Source organism: Myxocyprinus asiaticus, chromosome 26, assembly GCF_019703515.2.
Source record: "Myxocyprinus asiaticus isolate MX2 ecotype Aquarium Trade chromosome 26, UBuf_Myxa_2, whole genome shotgun sequence".
Lineage (NCBI taxonomy): Eukaryota > Metazoa > Chordata > Actinopteri > Cypriniformes > Catostomidae > Myxocyprinus > Myxocyprinus asiaticus.
Window position 1 is genome coordinate 39,271,490 of NC_059369.1, and position 14,083 is coordinate 39,285,572.

General features: G+C 38.9%; 1 protein-coding gene across 1 annotated transcript in view; it reads left to right on the forward strand.

Annotated features, from left to right (window-relative positions):
• LOC127417113 (protogenin A-like) overlaps positions 1-8,168 on the forward strand; it is a 48,759-nt gene extending 40,591 nt beyond the window's left edge. Inside the window, exons 11-19 of the mRNA XM_051656822.1 lie at positions 270-365; positions 1,874-2,060; positions 2,453-2,580; positions 3,829-3,999; positions 4,308-4,473; positions 5,690-5,815; positions 7,272-7,410; positions 7,498-7,596; positions 7,749-8,168. Of these exons, the coding sequence (XP_051512782.1) occupies positions 270-365; positions 1,874-2,060; positions 2,453-2,580; positions 3,829-3,999; positions 4,308-4,473; positions 5,690-5,815; positions 7,272-7,410; positions 7,498-7,596; positions 7,749-8,168 (1,532 nt within the window). The remainder of the gene's footprint in view (positions 1-269; positions 366-1,873; positions 2,061-2,452; positions 2,581-3,828; positions 4,000-4,307; positions 4,474-5,689; positions 5,816-7,271; positions 7,411-7,497; positions 7,597-7,748) is intronic.
• Positions 8,169-14,083: the final 5,915 nt, after the last annotated feature.

A 14,083-nucleotide genomic window follows, 5' to 3' on the forward strand; every position in this document is an offset into this window, starting at 1 on the left:
CTAGCTCAGGGCAGCTGATATTGATTAGCCACACGTGCACATGCGAACATACATGCAGATGGACGCATGGACACATGCTTGCCACACGTCACCACTATTGCCACACACACACACTATAGCTGACCACATTAATATTCCATCCCTAATTCTGACATCATACAGGTACATCTGCTGTTACCTCTCTTTCAGTGATAGATGATATGTGTAATATGGAAATACAATAGAAACTGATTTTAATCATACCTTTTTCTGCTCTTTCTCTCTTACAGACCCCAGGAAGAAGTATCATGTCAAACTTTTGGCCTATAGTTTCATGGGTGAAGGTTACCAGGCAGACCAGACCATCAGCACACCGGGATGTGTTTGTGAGTTTAGCAGCGACACACATCTATCCATCTGTCTGTCAGTCGGTCGGTCATTCAGTTGGTCGGTCTGTCTGTCTGTCTGTCTGTCTATCTGTCGTTCTTTCTGTCTATCTTTCATTGTTCTATCTGTCTGTCTGTCTATCGTTCGTTCGTTCTGTCTGTCTATCATTCTGTCAGTCTGTCTGTCTATCATTCGTTCTGTCTGTCTGACTGTCTGTCTGTCTGTTGGCCTGTCAGTCTGTCATTCTGTCTGTCGTTCTATCTGTCTGCCTGTCTTTCGTTTGTTCTATCTATCTGTCTGTCTGTTTATCTATCGTTTGTCCTGTCTGTCTGTCTATCATTCGTTCTGTCTGACTGTCTGTCAGTCAGTCTATCATTTGTTCTGTCTGACTGTCTGTCTGTCTATCTGTCTGTCTATTGTTCTGTTTGTCTGTCTGTCTGTCTACCTATCGGTCTGTCAGTCTGTCGTTCTATCTGTCTGCCTATCTTTCGTTTGTTCTATCTATCTGTCTGTCTGTCTATCATTCGTTCTGTCTGACTGTCTGTCAGTCTGTCTATCATTCATTCTGTCTGACTGTCTGTCTGTCTGTCTGTTGGCCTGTCAGTCTGTCGTTCTATCTGTCTGTCTATCTTTTGTTTGTTCTATCTGTCTGTCTGTCTGTCTGTTTATCTATAGTTTGTTCTGTCTATCTATCATTTGTTCTGTCTGACTGTCTATCAGTCTGTCTAACATTTGTTCTGTCTGACTGTCTGTCTATCTGTCTGTCTGTCTGTCTATTGTTCTGTTTGTCTGTCTGTGTGTCTACCTATCGGTCTGTCAGTCTGTCGTTCTGTCTGTCTGTTTATCTTTTGTTTGTTCTATCTGTCTGTCTGTCTGTTTATCTATAGTTTATTCTGTCTGTCTGTCTATCTGTCTGTCTGTCTACCTATCGGTCTCTCAGTCTGTCATTCTATCTGTCTGCCTATCTTTCGTTTGTTCTATCTATTTGTCTGTCTGTTTATCTATCGTTTGTTCTGTCTGTCTATCTATCTATTGTTCTGTCTATCTGTTTGTACTGTCTATCTATCTGTCTGTCTGTCTGTCTATCATTTGTTCGTTCTGTCTGTCTGTCTGTCTGTTTATCTGTATATCGTTTGTTCGTTCTGTCCATCCATTCATCTATCTATTGCCTTAGCAACCACTCAGAACACCTCAGCAACCACCTAGCAGGCCCAACGTCCCTTTAAACTTTAAATCCCTCTTCAAATTACAAAATTATTAAAATCATATAAGGCTAATATAACCTTGAAACTCTTCAGGCAAGACATTGTCAGGCCAACATTCCAAGTTTGTCTTCACAAACTGTCCTTTTCTAGTTTAAGAATTACTGTAACATATATCTATTTCAGCACTATTATACAGCAGACATTACCAACATATTGCACTGGGTTACTTGACAGTTCAAAAAACCATGCAGGAAATGTGTAATTTAAACTTATTTTCACGTTAATGTTTGTTTGTTTTGCAGCGGTTCGTGATCGTTTGGTTCCGCCCCCTCCTCCGCCTCATCACGTATACGCCCACAGTAACAGCTCCTCCTCTGTGTTCCTACATTGGGCCCGACCCGCATTCACCACCGGACAAATGGTCAATTACACCATCCGTTGCAACCCAGTCGGACTGCAGAACGCTTCACTGGTGCTCTACCTGCAGACGTGAGTATTACTGACCGGAAAGACTGACTGAGGCTCGTATTTACTGTACATACTACCGTACTGCTCATACTATTTATGCAGTATGCATTATACCGTATATACTGTGCACAGTATCTGTTTTTCTGTATGCATATAATACACAGATGGCCAACTAGATTTCCTACAATGTGCAGTATACATCTAGAGCACACTGTGGAATATTATATCCCACAATGCAATGTGCTTGACTTGTGTAATGTAATGTAAGATGTAAAATTAGCTGCGTTTTCTCTTCCTCAACTCATTATTAGATCGCACTAACAAAAGTTAAAACATTTTATTTTATATTGGATCAAAAATGCTAAATAACATGCTATAATTGTTGTCCTCTCATATGTGTTGTGTATCTGCAGTGCTGCTCAGAATCTGCTGGTGAGCGATCTGGACCCAAATACTAATTATGAGTTTGCAGTTCGTCTTCATGTGGATCAACTGTCCAGCCCCTGGAGTCCTGTGGTGTACCAGACCACACTACCTGAAGGTACACATACTCATGCACACACACACAGCCTTGTTCTGGCTGTACTGTACATGTTTTCTGTGTCCCCGTTAACACCTGGTTTTCATGTTCGTCTTGGGTGTTGAGCTATAATTTCAGGTGTAAAAAGGTTCCAAAATGTTTTGTGATCTGATCAGTCAAACTACATTCTGAGGTAGTCAGAAATGCTTTGAAGGACTGCCTACTCACCTGTCAATCATCTATTGAGTCTGTACAGTATCTGCTAAAAGTTTATTTGATCAACTTTTAGGATTACACTAGCATATAATGACCTGAAAGCTGACAGGCATGGGGTAAAAGTCACAAAACTTCAATTTTGATTTCATGAGGTTTTAATGCCAGGGGTAACTTCTACAGGTCGACCGAAGGTGGTTGAAATGGCCTGTAACCGATTAATCGGCCTATAGTTTTTAAAATCAGTTTTTTTATTATTATTCTTTTTTTTTATTATTGTATTTTTTTATGTTTCCCTATTGTGATGGGCCCAGACACAAAGGCTTCAAGAGTTCAAAATGTGTAAAATCCCAGATGTGTATTTGTTGTGCAATTAAAATCCCTATAATAACCAGGGGAAAAAAATATATATTTGGTACATAACACGGGACTTTTAATTATAAACAAGCCAGAAATACACTGGGGATTCTTATTTTGAAATGTCTGTGCTTCCAACTTACACAAACACATAAAAGAAACAAAACATGCACAATTACAATCATCTACAGTGTATTATAATAGAATTGCTATAAAGTAAACATTGTGATATGGGCTTATTAAAACTGTAAGCAGTAATTAATCAACAGTTGATCATCATTCATCAGTAGTAGATCGTCAGGGATAGCTTTTCAATTATCATATTAATTAATAATCATGAATTAGTTCATAAACAGTGATGGTGACAGAGTCTTGGCTCCGTTACATTGCTCTATATGTAAATATTCACCAAATTAAGCTTTTTGTAGCATATATATTTACCAGATGAAGGGTTTTAGCCACAGAGGAACACAGAAATAAAAATAAAAAAACTATCGGCAATGGTCGATTTTTGCCGTAAACCAAAAAGGAACTATCAGCACCGATATATCACCGATGATATATATCCGTCGACATCTATTAACTTCCATTGTATGTCAGAAGCAGGTATTCTCTGTACCTGTCAGTTCTGTGTTTTTATAACTCTCTATTGGAGTGGTTTTGAATGACAAGGCAACTGTTTCTCCGTTCTCTGTTCAGCTCCCACTCGCACTCCTTCAGGAGTCAAAGTGACTCTGATTGAGGGAGACACAGCGCTGGTGTCATGGAAACCACCTGACGAGCCCAACATCGCTGTGAAACACTACACCATCCTGTACGCTTCACGCAGAGCATGGGCGGCCGGAGAGTGGCAAATCCTGCAAAAAGAAGGTTTGTGCCAGGAAAACGCTTAGACTTCTCCTGGTCTTCTCTTATTATAAAAAATGTGTTTACCGCCCATCTTGGCATCTCTTCATTAATTCTGCTTTCTGTACATATATGATTTTATGTGAATATGATTTTTCTTTTCATTTTGGGGTGAAATATTACCCAGGCTATTCTTTATGAGAGTCACCCTGTTCCTGAACGCAGGGACATTATTTACGAAACCTTTGCATTTTAGAACCTACCAAATAAATGATTCATAGTTGGGTGTTTGTTTATGTTGTATAATACTAACCCCGCTGTCTCATTGTCAGGGAGCGTCACTATGGCCTTGCTGGAGAATCTTCAGTCTGGTCAGGTGTATCTGGTGAAGGTCTCGGCATCCAATCAGATGGGAGATGGGCCATTCTCGCCTGCTGTAGAACTGACCATGCGTGCTGAAGGCCACATCTCTCGATCACACGGCTTCACCCATGCTACAGGTGAATATCAAGCACTTTGTAGCACCCCCTAGAGACCGCTCTGGGGATTAGATGACAAAAGTAGATATTTAAAATTAATAAACATATCGAATTGTTGTCAAAATTCATAATTTCATATGTAAAATTACTCCAAACGAACATATCTCGTACTAAAGAGGCAATGAGATATCATAAATGTTAACTTGGACTGTTAATACTCGGGATAATTTAATCAGCATCAACACAAGAAGCCATTCTGTATTTTGATTAGTCTATAGCAGGGGTCGGCAACCTATGGCACGCGTGCCAGCATTGACATGCGGAGGGGTAATCCCTGGCACGCCAGCAACGACGAGAGAGGAGTAGACTATTTTATTCATATGAAATTCTGCACCTGCATTCTAATCTACATCTTGATGTAATCCTTCCTCATGATCACGCAGCGTGTTTTCATGAGCTGAATGGGAGGCTAAACACAAAGTTAAAATGTGACGAGACTGCAGTGTATCCAACAGACTCGTGCAGCACGTGCAAGCCATTCGCGCATCACGAGACAGCAGCGCTTCACTTTCGGTTAATCGAGCGAGTAAACGCGCCCACTTTGCTTTGGTCAGGCTGCTTGGATGACAGCCTACATTCTGTGTTTCATTTGTTTCTTTTTCCTTTCAGAACAACACGTGTTGTTAAAAGAAAAACACCACTATTAATAATTGAGATTTCCAACCTAGCATACAAGTGCACCCTCCTTAAACCATAGTCACACTCAAAATGACATTAAACGATTAAAAGAGAAAACAGCCGTTGACCAGGAAAATAAAAAATGGCACTCCATGTCAAAAAGGTTGCCGACCCCTGGTCTATAGGCATTCAGCATTGACTATATTCATAATCTTGCACAACCTTGAGTTCCTTATTGATTTGTAAAATAATAAAAATATTAAGGCCACAAATTTCCATCAAAATATTATTTTATTAATCAAATTGATGAAGTGGAATCCTTTCACTACAACATAAAGTCCCTGATATATAAATTAATAGTTGGTCTCTATGGGTGCACAGTGGTTTACACAGCAGATGTTGAACAGGTGTTTCACATCATAACTGTTACTATATTGTAACATACTGTATATATTACAGCGTTCCATGGCTGGTATTGACTAATCAGCATCCAGGACTGGAACTATCCGTTTTATATCCTAAAAGCCTTGATTTCTTTAATAGTGTTTTATGCTCTGTGTGTTCTCAGATGGCTTCTATCACCTGGATCAGCAGTCAATGACTGGTATAGTGGTGGGCGTGTGTATCGCTTTAACCTGCATCATCATCTGTATCCTCATATTGACCTGCAGGAGCAAAACCAGGTGTTCTATAAGCACTTGCCATCACCTGTAATTAAAGTTAGGTCTGTTCTAGAGGTCGACCGATAGTGGATTTTGCCAATTTCCTTAACTAAGGTGGTGGAAAAAGCTGATAACCAATTAATCAGCCGATACTTTTCAAATATGTTTGTAGAACTTTAAAAAACTTTCTTAGCCTTTTCTTACTATGATGGGCATAGACATAGAGGCTACAACAGTCTAAAAATTGAATAAAATTCCAGATGCGGTTTATTGTGGAAGATTTTGGTGCATAACGCAGGCTATGAACAAGTCTGAAATACACTTATTTATTTTGGGACTCTTATTTTGAAATGATGGTGACTTGACTCTGTTACAATGCTATAAATGTAATTATTTACCAAATTAAGCTTTTTATAATAGCCTGTCTATTCACCAGGTGAAGAGTTTCTGTGCATCACCAGATGAGGCTTTTATTATTATTATTCACAAGATATAAAGACACGATGTACAGTATGTGCTAATGGGGCCCGTTTCCATATAAATCGCATTTTTCTTTGCATGCCCTCATTTTAATTTAGAACACTTGATTTATCTAGTTAAAATAACCAAATTTGCATTGAAGTGAGGATAAATATGGAGGTATATTGTCAATTAGTGTTTGCTTTTATTACACCTCTAGAGACCGCCTTTATACTGTAGAACCAAGCTGTTCTAACTGTAGAATCCTCCAGCACCGGCCATAGAGGAATAAAAAAAATAAAAACTATCGGCAACTATTGGCATAGATTTTTACAGATAACCATTACTTCCAAAAAGCAACTATAGGCATTGATTAATCTGTAAAACCAATATAACAGGTGGGGGCCTGGGTAGCTCAGTGGTAAAAGACGCTGGCTACCACCCCTGGAGTTCGCTAGTTTGCTATCCCATGGTGTGCTGAGTGACTCCAGCCAGGTCTCCTAAGCAACCAAATTGGCCCGGTTGCTAGGGAGGGTAGAGTCACATGGGGTAACCTCCTCGTGGTCGCTATAATGTGGTTCGTTCTCGTGGGGCGCGTGGTGAGTTGAGCGTGGTTGTCGCGGTGGATGGCGTGAAGCCTCCACACGCGCTATGTCTCTGTGGTAACGTGCTCAACAAGCTACGTGATAAGATGCGCAGGTTGGCGGTCTTGTGCCAGCTGGGATTCGTCCTCCGCCACCCGGATTGAGGCGAATCACTATACAACCACGAGGACTTAAAAGCGCATGGGGAATTGGGCATTCCAAATTGGGTGAAAAAAGGGAAAAAATCCACACAAAAAAAAACAACAAAAAAAACGATATAATGGTCTACCTATAGTCAGTTCACTTTCACACAGATTCTTCACTGTCTGTATATCAGTATTATTTGCCTGTAAGAATGCATTCACAAATGTCACTTAAGTGATCGTTTCTGTGGTGATACTGAAACTAACTTGAATTATCACATCGTGACACAGGAAATCCTGTTCCACCAAATGTACCAGACAAGCAGGTGGACAGACTCCACCCACTGCTGTCCACCCGGCCAATGGGAGCCCAGCTGAGAGTGTGGAGGTGATGATGCCAATGATGAGGGACCATTTTGTTGATGCAAAAGTATGTTGAAAATGACACATCATATCATAGTGTCTGTGTGCAAGAAAAATTGTTCTCAATCTGATAAATGTGTATAAAATTTTTTAGGGTGGAACAAATCTGATCATCAATAGTTACGGGCCGGTGAAACAAACCAGTGAGAAAAAAAGAAGAAAAAGATGGAACTTCTGTAAGAGGGGAGACAAGGTATGAAACCGTCTCAATTTACGATATGCTTTCATTAAAGAAACAGACAAATGAAGCCACTATCTAATACCCAACTAACATGTTACACCAATGGACTGAAGGGAAATTGGGGTGAATCTCTCATGTTTACTGGTATTTGCTGCTTTTAACAGGATGTGAAGAGGGTCCCCAGTCCTTCATACTCGTATCATCAGGGCACCACTCTGCTGTGCTACACCGAGACATCACCTGGATCTCCTCAACACCAGCCGTCATCTTTGCAGGGCCTGTTTGGGCCATCAGGGGGCGACAGTGAGGGCTCTCATTCCAGTGAGGGCAGTCATGAAACGGGTGACTCGGGACGTTACTCTCACGACAATACAGAGGCGACCAACCTGTCTCTGGGTGCGAGTAGCCATCCGGCCTCCCTGCGTGGCGAGGAGAGCGGGGCATCGGACGATACACCCGTCCACGAAGAGAAAGAGCCGCATTTCTTCTGCGACATGGTGGTGTCAGAGGTGACTGAAATGACACCTCGGCAGCAGGGAATGACGGAGGGAATCTCTGTGTCCCCGCCTCCAAACCCTGTTTAGCAAAACATTGTGCTCTCTAGCGCCCCCTTCTGCTTAAATGGACTACTGAGCAGGAAACCCACGGAGGTCGCTTTGTACTGGGCGAACGGCTTTTACCCCGGACGTCCAAACAATGGCCTCTTTCTCAGTGAATGTATTATTTGTTTCTCTCTTATGCTTTTCATTTTTTATAAGTGATTGTGTGCTTGATAGAAACTAGAATCTCACCCACCATGAATGTTATAAAAATCGTCAAAAAATGCGAAAAGTCGCATTTTCTGATGTAACCTCAGCGCGAGTGGACAGAAAACACTCTCTTGACTCTTTAATCTACCTCAGTTTACCTACGACGGTAGACTCGTTCTAAATATTTAATATCTACTTATACATTCGTCGTGGGCGGAGCACGTGTGGTGACGTGACAACGTTACATCCTCTTAGCAATAATTTTCGTCCTTTTAGAGTTTGTGTGTTTGTCTTTGTTTATTGTTTGTTTGCTTGTTTGTTTAGTCCTGAATTATGAGATTTCAAGTGTGCAACGTTTTGCACCATGTCCTAACCAGGAAGTTTCTAAGAAGCGATATGTCCACGATGAACGTGAAACTGCTGCGCAACGCAATAAAATCACCGCCAGTCAGAATGTGCTGTTTATTATACAGTCATGTGGACCAATATGTTTCTCGGTGGGCGGAGCTACCCAAAGTGACACCTTAGAAATGAAAAACAAACGATGGACAAAGTGTCCTATCGTGCATTGCTTGTTGTGGCTGTCTAATCGAAAAGAAAGCTTTGATTGTGGCTTTGCGTTATCACGTCACGCCTGGTTAGGACATATGTTATTTTCACTCAGGATCAGAAACAGCTTTACCTGAGGTTCATAGATGTTTAACTTTCAGTTGAATGTTTTACTCCATTAACGTACAATTGAGTATTTTGTGTCTTTATTTACAACTCCACTCCAAATCGCACAGCATTTCTCAGGTTCATTGTACGAATGTGCATATTTTTGCTCTTACAGTCCCTGTTTTATACTACCTAATTTTAACTTCTATTTTAAGCTGTAGTTGTGTTTTTATTTTTCTTACCTCAGGGATCAAGTTTAGTACATTTGAAAAGCCATGTGTTATGTGACATGGTTTGATTGACAGGGTATCCTTGTAATGCTTGTCCAAGGGCAGTTGACCCGTGTTGAATGTGTGTTTTACCTCAGATGTGCGTGAAAGTAGGACTTGTGTGGTTGCTGTGGAGACGGACTTCTTTTCCATATTTTATTTCTTCCTTTATTCTTCTTTTGAGTACGAAGTAACAAGATAACGCTGAAACTGATCTTTCTCAGTTCGGCAAAACCCCATAGCTTTAAAAAATGGCCTTAACGCGTGAAGAGCTGTGCAGATATTTGGATGAGACTCATGTGATTCCAGTCTGATATTATGGAGTGAATGTTCTTAAACCAAAAGTTTGAATGATCATGAAACTTTTTGCCTCAAAAGATATCTATTTTTCTCAACATTTCTTAATATGTACTACTGAGTACACATTTTAGTTACTTTAGTGCTTTGAAACATACTATTTTAGATGTAGAAACATGAGTTTAGCACTTGTCTGTCAGATTAGTTTTGGGTTTATGCGTAGGTCACGCAACTATATGCGCAACGGTGACACGCCATCATCCTCGGAACTGTTTGCTTCTTTTGTTTAATCTTTTTCCTGGTCTTTGGGTTGATAAGATGACAATGAGATTATCTGTGAATCAAACCAAAGATGTTTCATCCAGAGACCAGCGATCGCCTGAATTCTAAAGCACAACTAAGAGTTAAGAATCATACAGTTTGGCTTTAGAGCGCGGGCTAAAATGCTACTTTTAGGAAGTAAAAGATGCCATTCTGTGACCAAATAGGTTGGAGATGTGGTCAGTTGAACAAATACAATTGATGGTTTTACGCTATTGGGTGAATCTCACAAAACATGTCCTGGTCATATTTCCCCCCAAAAATCAAGACAATAAAAAAGAGATTATGTTTTGCATTAAGAAAGTTTATCCTATTTGTAGGATCATTAAAGAAATTATCAGACAAAAATTATAATTCTCTCATCATTTACGTACCCTTATGCTACCTTTCTTCTGAAGAACACAAACAAAGATATTTTCATGGATGTATAATGTGTTTATATACATACAATACAAGTCCATAGGGACAAAAACGTTCAAGCTCCAAAAAGAACATAAAGGCAGCATGAAGGTAATCCGAGTTGTTTAATCCATGTCTTCTGAAGTGATACGATTGGTTCTGGGTGAGAAATAAACCAAAATGTATTTCCATTTTCACTTTAAATCTTGCTTGGAATTTTTAGATCCCGTCGACTTGCATTGTATGTAAATAAACACATCATATCTTCTGCAAAAAATATTCGGTTTTTGTTCCGGTGAAGAAAGAAAGTCATGCGATTTTGAGACAGCATAAGGGTGATTAAATGATGAGAGAATTATCATTTTTGTGTGAACTGTTACTTTAAGATTGTTTTCATCTTGACACATTTTCCCTCAAAATTCTCAGTACCGCAATACATTCTGATCTTTTACTTTTCAGTTATTTTATAGTTCCTACTATTCTTAATGGCAATTCTCATTACATTTTCATCCCAATATTACAGTACAAAAAAATACTATAATATTTATTTTTATTGAAAATGAGTTTAAATTAAAGGCAGCACAACAGATACTGCCATGATGTATAAATACTTGACAATTAAATAATATATTTGTATTTTTTACACAGTACTGTCATCAAGCTTCATTTCATTTTATATATATTTAATTTGATTTTTATTTATTTTGATTTTGTGTTTGAAATATACATGTTCTTGAGAGATTTTGTGAGATTCACTCCCTTAAACCAAAAATCACAGTAATCAGCTTCCCTCATTAGAATTTCAAGTACAAAATGGATGTGTTTGTATTATACATGAAGATTATATTCAGAGAGAGAGAGAGAGAGATTATATTATATTATATTAATTAACATTCCATGCTGCTGAAATTCTTCTCAATCAAGGGAAATTGATTGATCTTTGATGACCACATTTTTTTAAACAAAGTGACACAATCATGTTTTGATATTTTCTTTTCAAAGCAAACAGCCTGAAACCAAAGAATGTTGTCACCGTTGCACAGAAGATTACCGTAGATTCCTACATTTTGCATGGTTTTGTCCATTTTCAAAAAAAAAAAAAAAAAAAAAAACCTTTGTTCCTAAGTAGTTTTGATTGCTGCTTACTGAAAGGACATCAGGAAACCAAAAACAGTGTTACATGTTGGTCGTACTTTCAATCTACCTTGACTTTCAACAAAAGCAAACCAAAGAGATTTCGTGTATTTTGTTTCCTTTCTCACTGGAGGAGAAATGTTGTATTTTTTGTGTTAAATTGTTGAATTCAACATTATTTGTGTGTGCAAGTGTAATTAAACATGTCAGTTCTTCGGTTATACAAAACCTAAATCACTACAAAAGTTGCACTTTAGTATTGCAACACAGTAAAACGAGTCAAATGTTTTGCAGCTGTCTGTGAAGTGTAAAGAGGTTCCTTCCTCACAGCATGATGTTACACATCCAAACAGAAGATCTTGGAATATTTTTGCTTAAACCTCCAGAATAAAAACTTCTCAGATGGCTTTTAAGGTTTTACCAAAGTTATATAAGGTTTAGCAACCTAGATTAGGAGATAATACTCAAGAAGTAATATTAATCCAGTTTCATGTCACTAGGGACAGTACTGATGTGAACTGCACTTGCTTAGACTCTCTTGCTTAGATTTTCTTTTTATGTGCATGAACTGAAGGGAAAAATGGAAGAGACAGGTAACCTCTTCCAAAAAGAACCAGAAAGGTTCAAGCAGTGAATGTTTGGTTTCTCCAGGCCTGACTCAGCTATAAATAAATCTATAAGCCTTAAAAACGTCTTTCTGTTCAATATTATGGTATAATTATGCCAAAAAGGTATATATTTAGTTACCCCCACCACAAAAATAAGATTGTTTATACAGAATGATTTCCAGTTTAAATAAAAATGTTCAAACTTGAAAATATTCATATGTTTTGTCTCTTTTTTCTAGAATAATTTTGTTATATTTATTATAAGTGGTGCTAAGATGTAATGATACCTCATGTAAGCGTGTCATGTTGCCCATATGCATTGCTTGTCAGGGTCAACAAAGCTTGACTGGCTTGATTGTTAAATTTCACAATATTACCAAAGAACATAAAGCACTTACAATACAGGAATAGACAATATAGGAAGTAAATATGGTGACGTAAATGAAGGTGGAAATAAATAAAAGAGACAAGTTAAAAAATAATAATATTAAATAATATAATAAAAATATATTATTTTAATTAAATGTCTAGTACATTATATTGATGTTGTGTCCTGTATTTTTTGTATAAATATTACAGGTAAATTATCACATGGTATTTCGACAATGTTTAAAAATGCCTCCAGACAATGTTATTGTAACATAACATCACACTCAAAAAATATTTCAACCTATTTTTAAGCTTTACACATTTCAATTTCATAACAAAATTCCTTAAAATCTTTAGCAAAATTAAATTAATAACAATTTTTTCGTAATTTGGAACATCATCTTGAGGGCCTGGGTAGTTCAGCGAGTATTGACACTGACTACCACCGCTGGAGTCGCGAGTTCGAATCCAGGATGTGCTGAGTGACTCCAGCCAGGTCTCCTAAGCAACCAAATTGGCCCGGTTGCTAGGGAGGGTAGAGTCACATGGGGTAACCTCCTTGTGGTCGCTATAATGTGTTGTTCTCACTCTCGGTGGGGCGCATGGTGAGTTGTGCGTGGATCCCGTGGAGAATAGCGTGAGCCTCCACACGCGCTACGTCTCCGCGGTAACGCGCTCAACGAGCCACGTGATAAGATGCACGGATTGACGGTCTCGGACGCAGAGGCAACTGAGATTCGTCCTCCGCCACCCAGATTGAAGCGAGTCACTACGCCACCACGAGGACTTATAGCGCATTGGGAATTGGGCATTCCAAATTGGGAAGAAAAGGGTAGAAAAAAATATAAAAATCGTTCTGGACAAAACGATTGCAAAACAAAATGCAATTATGTGGTGAATTAAGTTGTACATTTAAGAAAATATTTTTAAATATTTCCAGCGAGGACAAATACAAACGTTTTTAAAGTTACGCAACAAATATAATGAAGTTGCAATGACAAGCAGCACTATACGGTCACATTTCAGCACTTCACATTTATTGATAGCGTCTCTCTCTTAAGTAGCACTTAAAGCGAGTCAGCGCACATTCTTGTTAAGTGCAGTGAAGGGCGTAGATAAATACTGGGGGCATTAGCGGTTTTAACCACCACGTAATTGCGTGGGGCCCCAGACGCCGGGGGCCCCTGGCCCGAGTAGGAAAGCACTGCAAAAACCTTGAGGTGACATGTTGTTCTGGGTACACACGTGAATACGCTGTTGTCTGCGGTCTCAGAGCGGTTCATGAAGCCGCCGGATTTGGGTCAGTAGGACTTTGGGTTCGGGTTTGTAATTTATGAAAAAAAAAATATACAGACCTTCCAAACTTGTTTTGCCCACGCGCGCTCACACAGATACGTGCAAACGGATGAGGGGCCGTTCACATTATTCCAGATTATTCTGCACCAAGCAAAGTGTTTTGTAAACATATATGTAGGTAAATATTGCTTCTTTTTTTTAATCACTGTATTGTGGGAAAACTGGAAAACATGCATTAATTATCTTTTTACTAGATTTTTATTTCATTAAACATTTTGAATGTACTTGGCTACAATGGCTGATAGGAAGAATTTAAAATTATGATTTCAAATACATTTTGTCATTTTTTTTAGCAAAATGTTTTGAAAAGGGGCCCCGGGTTGGTCGGTTGCTTGGGGCC